This window comes from Austrofundulus limnaeus, unplaced genomic scaffold (assembly GCF_001266775.1).
Source record: "Austrofundulus limnaeus strain Quisiro unplaced genomic scaffold, Austrofundulus_limnaeus-1.0 Scaffold1362, whole genome shotgun sequence".
NCBI lineage: Eukaryota > Metazoa > Chordata > Actinopteri > Cyprinodontiformes > Rivulidae > Austrofundulus > Austrofundulus limnaeus.
This window is the reverse complement of record NW_013953764.1, coordinates 3,637-21,825: the sequence shown is the minus strand read 5'-3', so window position 1 is coordinate 21,825 and position 18,189 is coordinate 3,637. Positions and strand designations below refer to the sequence as shown.

At 35.8% G+C, this 18,189-nt stretch overlaps 3 protein-coding genes across 4 annotated transcripts; 2 read left to right on the top strand and 1 right to left on the bottom strand.

The window, feature by feature from the left end:
* Window positions 1–333: 333 nt before the first annotated feature.
* On the bottom strand, window positions 334–3,348 carry emc8 (ER membrane protein complex subunit 8). Of its 2 annotated transcripts, none has more exons than XM_014032006.1 (5): window positions 2,843–3,348; window positions 2,287–2,363; window positions 2,102–2,171; window positions 1,787–1,896; window positions 334–1,672 (listed from the first exon to the last, which is right to left on the bottom strand). In XM_014032006.1, exons 1-5 carry the CDS (start codon window positions 3,053–3,055, stop codon window positions 1,513–1,515), a joined length of 630 nt encoding a protein of 209 aa, XP_013887460.1. In that variant the 5' UTR covers window positions 3,056–3,348; the 3' UTR covers window positions 334–1,512. The 2 variants fall into 2 exon arrangements, with proteins under 2 accessions (XP_013887460.1, XP_013887461.1); XM_014032007.1 differs by having other exon boundaries at window positions 1,802–1,896.
* Window positions 3,349–3,425: 77 nt separating this feature from the next.
* Window positions 3,426–8,172, top strand: cox4i1 (cytochrome c oxidase subunit 4I1). The gene is made up of 5 exons (XM_014032009.1): window positions 3,426–3,498; window positions 5,168–5,244; window positions 7,319–7,483; window positions 7,611–7,742; window positions 7,865–8,172. Exons 2-5 carry the CDS (start codon window positions 5,169–5,171, stop codon window positions 7,999–8,001), a joined length of 510 nt encoding a protein of 169 aa, XP_013887463.1. The 5' UTR covers window positions 3,426–3,498; window position 5,168; the 3' UTR covers window positions 8,002–8,172.
* Window positions 8,173–8,765: 593 nt separating this feature from the next.
* On the top strand, window positions 8,766–14,538 carry LOC106535101 (dual specificity protein phosphatase 22-A; the record flags this gene model as incomplete). Its single annotated transcript, XM_014032003.1, is given in 4 exon segments — window positions 8,766–9,067; window positions 11,476–11,509; window positions 13,054–13,136; window positions 14,489–14,538. Coding segments are annotated over 4 exon segments (188 nt in total), but the record flags the coding sequence as incomplete, so codon positions are not given.
* Window positions 14,539–18,189: the final 3,651 nt, after the last annotated feature.

Genomic DNA, 18,189 nt, shown 5'->3' with positions numbered 1-18,189 from the left:
GAGATAACAACAACACCACTAAGGATACCATTATTTTTTAGTTTGTTCAGACCGGAAATAGCAGTCATGTGACTGTGACAGCTGCAGTTGCATATTTGTGCCACTAGAGGGAGACGCTGTGCAACAAACCGGAAGTTGCAAGAAAAAAAAWTACTTTTCTGTTGACATGCAATAGTTCAAAATTTAAAGCCCTACTGGTGTTAAAACGTTTCTAAATTTGTGCAATCATTTGCATGCGTTGTTTATCTTTAACACTATTTTTTTATTTTAATTATTTCAAGTGTTTGAATTTTAATAAACCCAGGTTAGTTTAGATTAACAGCAAGAACACAATTTTTCTTTTGCATTGACAGCATTTTAATTAGCATTTTTATTTCATTTTTCACAGTTTATTAAAATTMTCCTCTTACAAATTGACATATAAAGTCATTATTATGCTTTCTACTTGTTAGCAGTACCACGTGATCCTGACACACAGGATTAGCACCCCTAAGGGTAAAGCTGTTAAGCAAAAACTGAATCAATAAACTAGTCCTTTTCAAACTTCTAAAAATGCCAGGCATGTTGAACAGGACAGCAAAGTTATTTTACAAATCAAAAAAGGAAATGACTTGATTCTATCTGAAATTGATTCTAAATTTACTTTAATTCAGAAAAAAAAAATCTATGAAAAAGTCACCTCTATGCAGCTGATTAAGAACGTTAGCTCTGATTCACAAATAGGTTTTAAACGATTCCTTTCCCCACTTCCTGAACATGTTTAAAATGATTTACAGCAGAGTTAATAATTTACACTGATTATTCAAATATTCAATGGAAGACCAAACTCCCATATTCCTGTGAACTGGGGCTGTTCAGACATTATAACTCAACCAGTATACAAATGAAAAGCTGACGCGTATGAAATAAACCAGCGACAGAAAGAAGAAAAAACAATCAGAAATTTACAAGCAAATGTGTTTAAATATCCCATGTTTCCATTCAGTCTTTTATAAGTTCAAGTTATTAAAAGAGAACTTCACTTCCTGTTTGTAGTCTGATGTCAACATTTCTATTAATGTGGGGAATATTTCTGCAGCTTAAGACTACATTTAAACATGTTAAATTTAATTTAGACCTCAAGACGTGCTAAAAATTATTAAAGAACACATACAGCAGTTAGTCTTAGACATCAGAAGCTAAATAATTTAGAATTTGATCTCTGTGTGGCTGCTTGGAGTAAAATTTGAGACAAAACACAAATCAAACACCCTGAGACCTTTTGAACATAACAGAACAAACTCAAAGCATTTCAAAGGAGGAYCAAATCTTGCCTTCATCCTCTCAGCATCACCTTGTAAAGGTGCACACAGGTCAACAGTACACATGCTCCTGCATTTTAGAAGATTTCAGTGTGAACGATCACCGCTGCACAGATTCTGCCAGTGCGTGAAGCTTGCACAGGATCAAAGACTGTGTGCTACTTGAAGTAGCATCATGCAAGCTCAAAATGGAAACAGAAGGTTTCAAGTCCTAACAAAGATCCAGGACAGACTTGTTAATGACAGGGTTGGTCCAGTCGTTTCTTAGATCATCCAAGTGATTGTCAAAGTCAACCAAATTCTCGTAGGACCTGCCCACCAGCAGGGCCGACGTGATCTTCTGTGCTTCGCTCCAGTCCTCAAAAGAATCCCTAAACAGAACAAAAACACACACAGATCAATCAGCTGCGTGTTCATCTGCCCTTTGTTTTCTGCTAAACGATAAAAGACTGTTTGTATGCCGAGATAAAAAACATGCTCATCACTTTTCAGACACGTACGCTGCTACTTCTCTGCTTCTCCACTTGTTTTCATGATGATCATAGATGATCACAATGGGCTCAAAACAGCTCATCGTTAATCTGCTGCTGTCCAACTGTCATCAAGAGAAGAAAAATGGAAAACAGGGAAGTTAATCAGACGTTTAGCAGTTTTTTACAACCAACATTTCTATTACACAAACAGCTCAGCTGATATGACAGCACTCTTAGTTTTTTAAATTAAGCTACGTTAGGATATTACTTTGCTCAAACTTGAAACTTACAAAAACCTTGAGGCTATTTTAAATTTTGTAATGTTACCATAACAAGTGATGCTTCGCTGAAGTTCTCTGAAATTCTGGCAGCCACTTTTTCTGCCACTTGGTTAGGCCTATAGAGACGGGGGGAAATGACAAAAGTGAGCCAGAGCATTAATTTACATGAATTATTTATGGGAATATTTTCCTGTAAAAGCAGGTCTGGAGCATCTGTTTGGTTCTCTGTACCTTGAATCCTTTGTTCTCTCATTGGCTTGATAATATCCAGCGATGACATAGTTGTTTTCTTTGCACCAAGTGTCGATCTGCGATAGGAGCAAGCGGTCAGGAAGTGAACATGTGGAAATAGAAAAGAAGTCGTCAGATGAATTATTTCTCTATTTTTTTATGAAGAAACTCGATCATGGAACTACAATCAATGGAGTAGTACCAACAATCAATCATAAATCATTTATTAATACACCAAATTAAAATTAACGACCTATATTTCTGTTTCTGTTCAACCTATAATTGACAGCTGATGATTTTTTATCTTCATTTCCAGAGTCTATTAAAAAGACACAGTTCATTTTTTTAATAACACATGAATCTTAAGCTTAAATTAACCTAAAATCAGTTTTAACTACTATCACCCCAACCACAGAATGTCCATGACCTGGACTGCAGTGCATMAACAAATCAAACAAACCTCCTACTTAAGAAACACAACCTTTTCACTGCATTGCAAGACTGTATTTTTTAAAAGCGCAGATTTTCTTCTGTTGTTTTTTTTATTAATACTTACCAACGTCAGAGCTACTTCCAGCATTGGAGCCAGAGCAAGAATACCGTGAAAAAGAGGCACACAGTCCACACACAAAACTGSACCGCCGTGACTGTCCTTCTTTCTCTCCTTAGCCTTTTCTGCTATTAGCAACCCATTCACGGCATAATGAGGATATTTGGCAGCATGCAAAAGCATTTTACAATAAGCCTGGCTCGTCAACTGAAGAGGCATGTTTCTGGTGGAAACTGGTGGACGGACAGCTTCTGTCAAAGTAGCGGAGTGGCTAGTTACACGATAAAGACAGCGACTTCTGCTGTTAGCTGCTTACTTGTCATGCCCGYAAAAAAGTAGAAATCTATCTTTGCAATCAACTTTAGCTCAGAATATCAGTTCTGACTTATGCCATTTGACAAGTATACGTAACATTTGTAGCTATCAAAAGCAGCAACAATCGTTTCTGAATAACGAATAACTCGTGTCTAACAAGAGAAGCTAATCCTACAGTTCACTCGTGCCTGTAGCCCAGTAGCCGCTGTAGCACCGCAATTATCGTAAAAAAATCATTTGTCCGCGTAGACTTTACGTGTTTCCTACGTATTTAACTTTACGTACTCTACGTAAATACGTTCTTGAGAGCCAGTACTTTCACCGTCGGCGGATAGGGAAGCAACCAGGTCGTATATTTTAACTATCTACGCTTTTTTCTAAGATTATAAAAATGCTAGATAATTCTCTATTCCAGTAATGCAATGACATATGCATTGACTTAAATGGATATAAGAATTAAATTATTCGGCATTTTTACAGAGTCACTTAAGAGCGGACAGAAGCTAGGTTAGCTACCTTCCCAGCTAGCTATCGTTAGCGTTAAGCATCGAATGTGTACAAAGTGGTGATATGAATGTAGCAAACATTAGAGTGGTTTACCGGGTGTTGATGTGAATTGTGTCTTAGTGTGTTTAAAACGAGTAATAGTGCAGCATTGTCTTTAGGAAACCGTTGTACTGTGAATACAGTTCTTCGGGCGCTGTGACCTTGTGTTATGTAGCTAACGCTAACGTTAGCATAGCTTCACTCAAGTTTTTTTTTTACAAGCGTTCAGAAACACTAATTATATAGTAGGGATGTGGATAAATTTTTAATCCTACACCAATATTAAACCTGACAGCGGATTCTAAAAGAACATTTCAAACCATACAAAATAACACCAAAAATCATGTGATTATCTGAAGTATGAGGGAAGTTATTGATGTTTGTTTAGGTGAAATCAGCTCATGTTTTCTTGCTGCAGTTCACAGCAGAACCAATGTGGCCTTTGTGTCCATTTCACCTTGCTGTTTTCTAATTTTGCTCATAACTTCCTCGGTGTTCAGGATATCACCATGAAATTTTAGGAAAAGATTCCCATTCTGGTTTTGTAGGAAGCATCTTGTATCCTAAAAAAACGAATAAAACTTAATAATAGCCCATTCAGAAGTAGCAGAAAAGGTATAAAATAACATTACAAGGCAAACTGTAGCATCAAATCAACTTGATGTGTCTTAAAAAGTAAGGAAATTAAAACAATTTAAAAACCATGTGGACATCTGTTTTGTAAACAACGCTCCTCAACCAATGACAACGTGTTAAATGTGTCAAGTGATGAAGAAGAGCACCAAAACATTTTGCAACAAGCACTGTTCCGGATAAAAAACATACTTCGACGTTTCAAATCATTATCAAATTTGGAACAAGGGCAGATAAAATAATGTTCTTCATGGCAGCTTATCTCTTTAAGGGGTCACTAGAAAAACTCGGGTGATTTACTTTGATCCTCTTTTCAAAAAATTGTCTCTTCAAAACGCATCAACAAAAATTTAAAACTCGGAAGACGAGGCTGTAGCTAACTACCTGACGGAAGCCCGATTTGTTGAAATTTGTAGAAATAACGAAGCATGAGGAAATTACAAGCAAACGCACCGAGCAGCCTCGCAAAATCTGGTCACAGCAGTTTGGGAAGAAAATGGCAGCAGCTGCTGACGAAATGTCAACATCCCTATATATAGTGTGCGTTAGAAGGATTGCATTATATTTACTGTTTACACATACAAATTTATTTATTTTCTGTTGCTGTTATCTATCTATCTATCTATCTATCTATCTATCTATCTATCTATCTATCTATCTATATATATATATATATATATATATATATATACACACACACACACACTAACTGTAGTAATATTTCACACAGTTTCCATATGGTCGAAACAATGTTTTTTTTTTATCGTCTACTGATAATAAGCGTTTTTCAAGAAGTATATTTTTCACTACTAACTTAGTTAATATTATTTTCTACAGGATGCTGGCAACAAGAGCCCTTAGCCTTATTGGCAAGCGTGCAATTTCTACATCTGTCTGTGTACGTGGAGGACATGGTAAGTCAAACAAATAAACTATTAAGTTGCTGGTATAGCAATAAATCAAGTTTGTYCTACTCTGACATTACTGTCCCAAACCAGTTTGTTCATCTGTTAAACGTGTAGAACGTGTCAGAATTGATTCCTGCATTCATAAACTTTGCTGGCTTTTTATTAATAGTAAGACTGTCTAGTACCAAACAAAACTCACTTGACCTGTAGTTTAAAAACAAGACCAAAATTCTGTGTATTTATTGCATCACTTTTCCCTCATGCTCTTTTTTTTCTTCCCAGAAGCCTTGAAATCCCTTCAAAAAAATCACAGGATGTACTAGAACTTGAACAGAACAACATACCTTYGTCGTAGCTTTATAGAAAAGAAAGCAACTAATAATATCCATTTTAATACAAAACAGGTTGTTTTTTTCTGCAAATTGCATGTCACTGAATGATTGATCAATGCAACAAAATAAAGAATGGAAATTGTGTTCCATATTTAATAAAACAGCAATGCCAATGATACTTGAGGTAACCTATCCTGTATGTTTTAGATGTGTTTCAGCGCCAACACAACTGATTCAGTGTTATAAATTATACCAACAAATTGTTAAAGGTCAGCAGAAACCTAGTTGTATAAATGTCCTGATGCATCTCAGTAATCCAGGTAAAAAATCAAAAAGAAAAAGAGAAGAACCCGTCCAGAAGACCTATACAATTTTTTTCTTCTAGTTATATAAAACKGAGTGTGTTGGAAAGGGAACATTAAACACATGCATAACAGTGTGCTTGACAAGTAGGATTGGACAACACTGAAATAAAGTCAGTTATTGACAGCAGTCTCAATGATTTTGGTGTACATAAAGTTTCCTTTTGATTTAATAGTTTTATCTAAATTTTTTTTAAAAAGGCTTGTGTGAAATTTTTAATTACATTTTATTGCAATAAACTTATTGCTACCTTTTAATATCATTTGAGTCTCTTATAAAAGGAGCACAATCCTKTGCTTCACAGTTCACTTTTAACAGTTTTGAGGGATGCATTCATTAAGCTTTGCTATTGTCTCATATTTGGAGTTTGCAGTAAAATCAGCAAACTTTTGTTGGCAGCTAATGTTGGGCCAATAAAAGAAACCAACACTGTAAGCAAAAGTACTGCAAAAATTCCAAAATCAGATAAGTATTTTAAAGTTACAACTGATAAAGTTTCAAATGGCTGCTCAGTGGTGAGTACTGAGAAAATTCTTGTTGAACTATGATTAATTTATATGTAGAGCTGCCACAAACGATTATTTTTATAATCGATTAATCACCGATTATTTTTTCGATTAGTCAACTAATCGGATCATATGTTAACTGAATATAAAACATACAGCTTATCGCGCCAGAATGCAGCTGCTATTATATAACCATTGTTAGATTTTGGCTATATGCTAACTAAAAATAATAGCTGTGGAAGGCAAGTTCTTCCTTGCAGATATTGCATTGTACAGGTTTCTCTTTCATTTTCTTAAAATGTTCCCACACTTTTAAGCTACATTGCTGGGTAGCCATGATACCAGAGCCTGTCTGTATAATGTCTTGTGACGTCCACGGCCTACCCCAGTTACCACTACTGTGCATGTGTGTCAAGGACAGAAAGGCAGATGTGGCAGTGGAAGGTGTCAAAGCAGTTTGGAGAGAAAAACAAAGTAAAGAACAAAAAAAAAAACCCAAAAAACGATTAATAGATTATTAAATTAGTCATCGATTATTTTAATAATCGATTAGTCGTCGATTAATCGACTAATCGTAGCAGCCCTATTTATATGTACAGAGTAGTATTAGATGTAGAGAACAGGTTGTGTGCTGGCTCTAGTCTTACAAGAAATGATCACAAACATCAGTGTTTGTTGGTGTGTTCAACATCATTAAAAGAAGAAAATAAGAAAAACGGATGCATCAAATGTTACATTCAAATGCTCATTGTTGTCAGTTGTGCACTTTGTTTTTTAGCTTTTGGACGTTAAGCCTTAGGATTTTTTATTTATTTATTTTACTTGAATTGAGGCATTTGGTTTTAGATAACCATAAGTCATAAATTGTTTTTCCTATAGGTGTCACAAAGGTGGAGGACTACACTCTCCCTGCCTACTTTGACAGGCGGGACACACCCCTCCCTGATGTCACCTATGTGCAGGCTTTGACTCCTGAGCAGAAATCTCTGAAGGAGAAAGAGAAGGGCTCCTGGGCTTCCCTCTCCAATGCAGAGAAGGTTGCATGTAAGAATTAATGAGACGTATTGTACTGTTGGTCAAAATGGGGGGAAAGTACATCTGCTATTATATTACTTTGTTTTCAGTCTTAAATTTGTGAAAGGCTTCWGAGTCTTGTACTTTCCTTGTTTAGTGTACCGCATCAGCTTCAAAGAGAGCTTTGCTGAGATGAACCAGGGTACGTCTGAGTGGAAGACTGTGTTTGGAGGCCTTATGTTCGGTGTTGGTTTCGCTGGCCTGATCATCCTTTGGCAGAGACGTTATGGTAAGTTAAAAATAAATATCTACCAACAAATGTACTAATTCTTCCTATAACAGGTTGTAGCAATCTACTAATTTTCTTCTGGGTTCATTATTGCCTAACCTGTTGATTCGTGCTCTTTGCAGTGTATGGGCCTCTTCCACACACTTTTGACCAAAAGTACAAGGAGCAGGAGCTGCAGAGAGCGTTGGACATGAGAATGAATCCAGTTCAAGGCATCTCATCCAAGTGGGACTATGAGAACAAACAGTGGAAAAAATAAAGGGACCAGCGGATCCTCACATACTTGTTGAAGGCAGACTTGGCTCAAAGATACAAAAATACCTTTTATTTCTGAATTTTGTTTGTTCACATTACTGCAATCTGTGCATTTTGGAAGAGTCCTTCCTCCTAAGCTCCTAAGGTGTATAGAAGAATAAAACTGTTAAACCAATTCAAGCCTCTTTTGTTTTACTTTGAGTCCCTCATTAACTGTTTGGCCGGTTAGAGATGGAAAAGAGGAAAACCAATCTTGAAAGAACATCTAGGTTTCAGGTATCTTGTAACCAATGATGGACAGGCATCCTGTCCGAAGCGCACCGAGCTTCTCTCCAAATCACCACTGGAGATGTGCACCAGCTTCCTCAGACTGGCACAGGATGGTTGAAAAAAGTATTTACAGTGGGACTTCAGACTTGTGTTGTTTACATTTTTGTAACAGTTATTTAGCAGGTGATTTTTTTAAATTTACATGGTGATTTTGTGTGTCAAGGTGTTGATTAAATTGCCTATTTTTAATAGATTTTGCAGTTGGAGTGTACAGTTGGCATCTAGAAAAAAACTTTTCCAGCTACTTGTTTTGTTATTAAAATATGTTTTGCTTCATATCTGATAATTTGTTAAATAACCAGTGCTATTATTTCTACGTTTAAAACTATTTTATTGACAGAATTAGCCAAAGGTCGTGTGAAAATAGAACTTAAAAACATGTTTATATCCTGGTATGAAGGTCGGGCTGCGCCATGCTGTGACGTCACTTACCGGATGAGCACGGCTGCTCCGTCCAAACAATCCGGAAGATGATAGCGTGACGTGACGGAACTGTCGACAGATTGAAGTCTGAAATTAACGCGGCCGCAGCAGAATTAACAAATGAACCTAACGATATTGTTCGMAATAAGATAAATTTAGCAACAGTCAGCTGTTTTCTTTTTTTTAAAGGTTGGAGCTAACTCCTGGTTCGCATTTTGGACTTCATGGTAATATCGCAGCCGTTTTTTCACCTTTGTGAAGAAGTGTAGCTCACCTTAAAGTAGTTGAAAGGCATCATGGGAAATGGTATGAATAAGGTTAGTTGTGGTTTTTTTTTTTATGTGTGTGTGTGTGTGTGTGTTTTGTTTTGTGCAGATGTTTGTTTTTGCCAAACCAAAGACAGTGTGGGTCAAARTGGGAAACGCCTTGTTAAAGTATCCAGACCAGTGTCACTTGTGTTACTCTTGTGCACACAGGCCACAAAACATCTGGATAATAAGCGTGTCTTTTCAGTCATAGCCGTTTGCATATTTCAATAATTTTACAAGCTGYCGGAGTCAGAATGCTCTATACTTAATTATTTTTGCTCAGTTTTTGCATTTGTACTCAAGACAAATTACTTTATGTAGCTTAAAGTTAACCCTGACCTTCAACTTTGGTGACTGAAGAATCGAACTATATAACACATTTGTGTCCATATGGCAAAAAATGTACTAATAATATCATATATTAAATTTAACACCGCCAAAAAACAAATGTACGTTTGAGGAAACCCAATTAGTCCTATCAGATTTATGTTCAAACTTTTTTTATTGAAAAGAGCATTAAAATAGTTTTATGATACCAAGATCTGTGTTAAAAAATAAGAACATCATTTTAAAACACATAGAAATATGGGTGAACAATGTGAAAAGTTGTCGTATGTCACAAAAACTGGCACAATTAGACAATTTTTATATTATAATTTTATGAAAAATGAAAAATTTGTTTATGATTAATCACAATGTTTCATACATTAGTTTCTTACATGAACTAACATTTTATTGAGCTGTTGAAAATATATGTTTTGCACCTTAAATAAAATCAAGCATTTTTTTGTTGGAGTCAATTTGTGCCTTATCTCAAACAGAACATAAACAACTAGATGACAAATTAAACTCTGAGTACTTTTTCTATTTATTTATTTATACTGCCCACCTGTGGAGGCATTACAGGAAAAGCAGTTTGCATAAATGTCAGGTGACGTACAATGATGGCATGAGGATGCTGCTTAAGGTCCCACGGAGTATAGGGGATGGGGTGCTCCAAAAAAATCATTTTAAATCAGAATCGTGATTCTCATTTACAAAGATTCAGAATCGATTTAAAATGGTTGTCAACCTCCATTTTGTAACCACTTGGGACGTCCTGARGTCACYRGCAGCTGGTTCTGGAATGTATGCATGCACAGAAGGCACCAAAACAAAGAGGAAACTACTAAACCGGAGGAAAGAGAGATTCAACTGATCCTGTCTTCATTGAATGCAAAGATTTGGGCTCCTTTTGGTTTTTACTGAATGAGTCTGAGTTTGACATGAGCTTCACTGTGTGCAAAATTTGCTAAATGAAGATGAAGTACATTAGAAACACGACAAATTGGCTCACATTGAGTTTTGAATGAAAAAAAAAAAAGATTTTGAATCGAATCGTGAGACAGTAAAAGATTTCCACCCCTAAGTGGAGTAGTACCAACTTGTGGTGCTGTGCCCTGAAACCTTATGTGTAAATAAATGTATGTGTAGGCTAACAGACTCTATAAATAGTATCATATACACTTTGATCAACCCTGTACAAAGGCTCTGTTAGGTTCTTTTCCAGTCTGTGGAATCACTGATGATCACTTATGTGGCGATGGTTGGACATTCTTTTAATTTAATTTAATTTAATTTTTTCTTGTTGTTTTTTGTTTACTATTTTATTTTTATTTATTTATTTACTGTTATTTTACCAGGCAAATCCCATTGAGATCTCAGATCTCTTTTTCAAGGGCGGCCTGGGCCTGAAGGCAACCTATTGTACATYTTTTTGTGTTGTGGGGGAAACCGGAGTACCCGGAGAAAACCCACGCAAGCACGAGGAGAACATGCAAACTCCGCACAGAAAGACCCCAGGTCCGAACCGGGGATCGAACCCAGGACCTTCTTGCTGTGAGGCGTCGGTGCTAACCACTGAGCCGTCGTGCCGCCACTATGGACCATGTATAAGTCTGAATAAAACATTCATTCATTCATTCATGCACGCACATTCCCATTATTTCAACCCAACCCACTAGTCAAGATTTTTTTACTTTTTGTTTATAAAGCCCTGCCAGATAGTAAAATGACAAATTCAGTGCTTGGAACCAGGATTGTAGTTGAGTCAGATTGTAGCATACCTATTATATTTAAATAAATAATAAAATTAATTTAATTTAATTTCAGGCAACAGTTCCGTTTTCTGTACAGAAGTAACACAGTGATGCTCAGCAGCTACTTACTGCACTTAACTTCTTTTTTTTTTTTTTTTTTGAGAATCATGCATCGCTGCTTCAGGCCTTGTATGGTTGTGTGGAAACATTTGCTTAGTTCCTAAGCCTTAAGCCCGAAATCCAACCTGGACTGACCCAGAACATTTGTTCCTTTTTCAAGCTTGTCTGTGTGCCGTCATGAATAGTTGATGCAAAATGTCTGTGATTTCTGCTTCACAGGTTATTGATGGGCTCTACCTTGGGAACATAAGAGGTAAGGCAAACATATTTAAAACTGGCTTGATGGTTTAAATATAGCACATGCAGTTTAGACTGGTCAGGGTAGACCACCCTTATCACCATCACCAGATATAAAATGGGATGTTGGTTTATTGATACCATAAAATTAGGATTTTTAATTTTAAAATGAATGTTTTAACATTTCTTTTTAACATTCACGTGTCATTCTGTTTTCTTACTTTAAACCATTCATGGTCATGAGGTAATGCAGTGATCTTCAAAGAACTCAATATAACATTTTTTGCTCACACTGAATAGTTTGTAGGTGCATAGATAACATATATCCTAGCAGTTAAGCATGGGGTGATGTACCCATACATTTTTCCTCKTTTGCCAGTTGTAGAATTTTGCTTTAATATATCAGAATAATAAGAATAAATATTATGAGTGTTAGGGTTCACAGTTTTGAAACTCAACCTCTCTCAGTTAACGTGGCATTCGAAGTGTTCTAACTTTAGTTTCCTCAATGTGATGGCAGAAGTATCAGGGCTAAAATTAGTCTAAGTGACAGGAGAATGTGATCCCAGGCCCAACTGTCACAGAACGGATGGTAACTCTCAGAACTGCCTCAGGAAAAGCTAAACAAGTTAGCTGAAAATATAAATCTAAAATGTTTTATTTGATTATATGATACAAAGGTGTGCCATATATGTGGTTATATGATACAATAGCTTGTCATATATTTGATTGTATTCTATGGTGTTCCATACATGTAAGTATATGACACAACAACCTGCCATAATTGATTATCTAACACAACTTGCTATCCATTTTAATTATATGACACAACAACCTGACATAATTTACAATTAAATGACACAACAGCTTACCATGATATTTGATTTAATGATATAATGACCTGCCATACATTTGATTTTATGAATCTGTAACTCAGGTGTCTTTTTAGTAATTCCATTTTTTTTTTTGCTACTTTCATGTGGTTTGAACAAATTGCAGCATATTTTGGGCTCTGTTCAGTAATTTAAATGTTTTATCTTCATTTCAGCCACAATCCTTCTACATTCAAAATGTTTTTAAAAGTTTATTTTTGTTATGCAGCTTCACACTTTCAATTGCTTGCTTTGAGTCAGTTTTAGCTCTTCAAATTCAACTTGCATTAACAGTTCAACATTAACATGTTTCACCTTGTGCTTAGCTTCTTCAGCAGCTTTCAGCAAAATCAAAAGCATTAAGCATTCACACAGCATTTACACAGGAAATGCAATTAATCTAGTTTATGATATGGATTTATTCTTTTAATTAACTATGAGCCAGATGTGTTTTGTTGGTAAATAAATACAATGAAAATGCCCCTGTTTAATTTTTCCTGATATGTGAAAACTGTTTTGATACAACACAATCCGGAGATAAATCCTTACATATTGACCTACACAACAACAAAAACTTCATCGTTTACAAAATAAAAATGTTCTGATCCCTGAGTATGCACCAGAATACACCTTACTTTTATGATGACATGGACAAAAGTGCACTACATGACTCTCTTTCTTGTCACAGATTCTGAAAACAGAGAAAGTCTGTCCAAAAACGGTATCACCCACATCCTGTCCGTGTACAACAATGCCAAGCCAATGTTCGAGGTGAGTAGAGAAACCATTCTGGGTGATGTTTAGGTGTGTTTCATGGTGTGTTTTTAATGAATCAAACCAGCTCTTCCTGTGGAAAATATTACCTGGTAAACTTGGCCAAAATTGTCTGTTCCAAAATGTAAATCCTCCTGTCAGCCAGGTGGGGGCAGTGATGAGTTGTGTTACAGACAAGAGAGAAAGCATAAAGTGTGTGATGTTTGGAGACAGCAGTTACAAGATGTCAGAAAACTTTGCAACCAATCATTTAACAGTGTTACTGTATTGGCATTTAAGTTCCACTCACAATTTCATAATAATTTTGAGTTTAACAAACCAAAAACAATATTAAAACACAATAGACAGATACAATCATAATATCAATATCTTTGTTAATAGTATCAGCATTTGCTTGGATTAAGACCTGGGTTTGCATTCACATTTTTTCTTCTGTACATTTTCGGCATCTAACTCGTTCCACTATTTTTGTGCAATCAACAATTCATATATCAAAACGTCCGGCTCATTAATGCCATGCCTGCTATATCTCCGGGGATTTCAGCTACTTAGACTTTTTTAGCTATTTGCCTTTTTTAGCCACTCTTTTACCATTGAAAATGAGTGGAGCTGTTTTCAACATCCTTAAAATCATTTAAATTGTTTCTAAATCTTTATAGCACCTTACACATTTTGGTCTGGTAATGCTCTTTTTCATGTTCTTGTGTTAATTTTAGCTACTTTTTTGCTAATTTTACCTTTTTTCTGCTATTTCAGCTAAAATTCTGCTTCTTTCTATTCTTCTGCCTTTTTCTACTTTTTAATGTCTTTTTCTGCTACTTTGTGCTATCAATTTTTTGTACTTACGTGCATTTTTTTCTGCTAGTTTTACAAATTTTTACAACATTTTCTCTGTCTGGGTGCTAATTTCAACATATGCCTGCTACCTTTAGCCTATTTTATGCTAATTTTAGCTATTTTATGCTACTTTATCTATAGATCTTCTTCTTTCTGCTGTTCTTCTGCTTTTTTCTACTTTGTTTGCTTTTTTCTGCTACCTAGTGTTATTTATGCTTCTTACAGATGTTTTCATCTATAGTCAGCTATTTTAGCTCTTAGCTTTTAGCGGTTTTCTGTTTTCAACTAGATTTGGGCCTCGTTTTACTGTTTTTCTGCAAAGTTAGGCATTTTTGCTTCTTTCAGCTTTTCAAAGTAAAGTGCTAATACAAAGTATTAACACTTTTCATATTAAAAAATTTCAGCTCAATTACAGCAGCTTTCAGCTTAAGTTTTCAGCATGAAGCATTCACACTAGCATTTTCACAGGAAATGCAATTTCTCTAATTTATAATTGTGTTATTGTTTTACAGGACATGACATATCTTTGTATTCATGCTGCTGATGCTTCCAGTCAAAACCTGTGAGTAAACAAGTACACAGAAAATTACTGACTTGTTTTACTGAGTTCTTTTTGCAAACATACATTCCTCCACTTTCAATTCAAGGATAGTTAAAGGTGAATTTGCTGAGGCATTTATTACCAAGGAGATTAGCAGCTGTCATAAATGTAATATAATTGCAAATTCCCTTTTCACTGCAAACTGAATCCAACTTATTACAAATAGATTGAGAAAATGTTCAGCTGTTGCTTCTGTAAGATGTTTGCTGATGTCTGTCCTAACACAGATCTGGATGCTCTTAACTGTCTAAAACTAGGCTTAGATTTAGTTAATGAGTTAATGACCATGTAAGTTATGATGTTGTTCCTTATCTGAAGTTGTTTTTACCACACTGTGTGACACTGTGAGATAATGTGGATGATTTAGGTTTATAAAAAGGTGTACTTTGGTTCAGCGATAAATGTTTTTACAGCATTTTTCAAGCATGAATACACTAGGTGCCCAACAAAGTTAAAAACACAGCTTAAAAAGCACAAATTAAAAAGCCATTTGAAGCAGCAACAAGCTTTAACCTTTGCTCTAGAATCTAAATTGGTGTCAGCGTCGAGCTTTTTCCACAAGAGTGGAGCAAAATGTAGTCCGTTAAACTTTAGCCACAGGTCATATTTTTCAGTTTGTGGGTTTTTTTAAAGAGGAAAATTAAGTGTGTTTAAAGTGTCGTTGTTCATCAGGAGGCAGACTGAATGTTGAAAGAGGCGTGAGCTCTACCTCCACCCATGCAGCGCCCGCTAACACGACACATTAGTCATAGCTGTAATGTTTCTCCCTGTGCACGCTCAGTCAACACCACTCGCTTTGTGTCTCAAAGCGCTTTGCACAAACTGAGAAAAAAGCGTCGACGCATCAGTTATGGGCTTCAGTTTGAGCAGTAATGAGCAGTCCTGCATGTTGAGGATTTTGTGTTGGAGCCAGAGGAGAACAGCACAGACAACAGAGGTGGAAGCTGCAGAACATTTCTGATATTCCTGTAAAGCTCCAAACTGGCAAGTCCTTGATTGAGGAACACTTTAAATGAAATTAATTAATGAGAATTAATTTTCAGTGTTTGGTTGGATTGCTGTTGATTGAGTTGGGGTGGGGGGTGTCTGACCTCCACTGTTGCAATCAAGCGTCCTTTCCCTCAGGCAGCAGAGGAAGGAAACCTCCCAGTGACATCTGGCTGTTTGCTTCGACCACCCAGGCCTTTATTAAACCCCCTCTGTCACAATCACTGGTCTGKCTGAAGAGAGGGTGAGGCCAACTGCCATCCCACCACGTTTACCATTATCCAGGGGCCCCCATGGTCCAATCCAGTGGTGTTTTGTTGGAAGAGCAGTATTCAYTTTAGATTATATTCAATAAAGTTGTATCTGTAGTTGGTGTTTCAGTTCAATATAATGTGTGTCTGATTAARTTGCACTGACCTAAAACAGATTTACTGTCACTTTAGGCTTCATTATGTACCAAGTAAAGAGAAGCTGAAAATAGGGTTGGAAATAAAAAGTCAAACTTTCTATAAGTAACAACAACTTCAGCTTGAACAATCTCRACATTTGAAAAAGTCAAAAAACAAAAACATCTGGCATCCTAAATATCCTGTCTCTACCAAACACTACATGACATTATACTTTCCCAGTCAGTTTAACCTAATCATCTTTTTAATGTATAGATTGCTTTTTCTTTAATATCATAACAATTCCACAAACCTATTCCCCAAATTACAGTGCAGAGCTCCTTCAGACTTGMTCATAATTATTAATAAATGTTAACTGGAACTTCCTTCCGTTTTGTTCTGTTGCATCAGTGCAGGTGTTTATTTCTTGATGCCTAATATTTATATTTATTTAGTTTCCTTCAGCATTCACACAAAACAGGGCAGACATTATAAGATTTATTCTTCTTCTACTACCTTTCATTTAATTTTGATTTTTGATTTGTGTATTTTCTTTGTTTTTATTGTATATAGTTATTTTTTAATAAAATGAATAAATTTGTTGAATTGACAAAATTGAATTTTGAATTGAAACATTGAATTGAAACGTTGGTTTAGGGTTTAATGCACAGAAATCATTGACCATGAAGGTGTAACCTCATTTGTGTCGACGTTTTCAAAATGAGATTTGCATTTGTGCACGTTGTTTTCATGTCTGGACTAGAAAAAAAACATTTTTTTTGTAAGTAAGCCTTTGTTGGCATGAAACTGTAACAATAATTTTGAAAAAAAAATCCACAAGCTTTTTACACATTTCGGTTTTACAGCAATTAAACATCATTTCAGCGTTATTCCCTCTTCATCCTGGCACAAGTTAAATTTTTTGCATATCAAACAAGTCTGCCGGAAACCTCTGTAAAGGAAGACAGAACAAAGTGCTGAGGAGACGTTTTAAAGAGGAGTTTGGATCACAGGAAGGAGGAAAACAGAAAAGTGACAGTCAATCTATTTTAGCTCCAGTCTGTTACTCTGTCTGCTGTTGAGTAACCAGCATCTGCTCCTCAGGAGACAGCGTTATCAGCCACACACTTCTGGATTTATAAAAAAGAAAAAAGCCATCAGTGTTTCCTGATGGTGAACTGTGAGGATAGCTGAGGAGCATTTTCACTTCATTCTGCTTTGATGTTTTTTTTTTAAAGTCACACTTGCATAATTAATTATCATTTCTGTTGTCATGCCCATTTTGTAGCAACATTTGAAATGACTTGTTTCCAACAAATTATGTCAAATATGGAAGCTAATGTAATTCTGCAGATAATGGAAAAAAAAAAGATGGTTACTTCCCTTGTCTGTCTCCACTGTCTGTGGCCTGGTCTACCACAGACTCTCTGTTTGAGCCGACCCAACATCTTTCTCACATGACAGCRTTGACTAGTGGGACTAAATATCTCTACTCAAGTGATTTCTTAGAAATGGTTGAAAACCAATTAAAACCACCTCACACCATTCTGGGACCTCTTGCAGTATTTGAAGGCGAGCTGAAGTTTCTACAGTGAAAATCAGCGCATTATTCTGATTTTAGAAACATATTTAAAGCAGTGTTCCAGCCTCCATGCAGGAGTTTCAGTTCAAGGTGTCTTTTCTCATATCCGTTAAAGTCCTGTTGGACCTTTACAATGTACAGTAGTAAAAATAAGAAGCTAGAGTTTCTGATTACAGTAGAAGGGCAACAGTGATTGTGTTTTTCTTCATTTGAGACATTTGTTTCTGTAATTTGTGTTGTGTATTAAGAAACTGTTCCTATTTCTAAGAGTTGGACAAAAGATGAGGACCGTGCAATCAAAAAGCACACATTGAATAACAATGTATACACTTTATCTTTCAAAGGCTTTTTTGTTGTTGTTAGTTTTTTTTATTAAGACAGGAGATAACAAAATTTGGTTTTGGATTTGTACTTGATTGGCATATTTAGTAAAAAATGTAGTTCTGTTGGAAGATGCTTTTTTTCTACTTTTTCTGATGATCACAAGTCTTTAGCATAGTTAGCTTTGCAGCTGCATTTTTAAGCACCTTTTAGAGACAAAATATTCTCTTTTAAACTATTTACGGTATACAAAGATAGATAGATAGATAGATAGATAGATAGATAGATAGATAGATAGATAGATAGATAGATAGATAGATAGATAGATAGATAGAT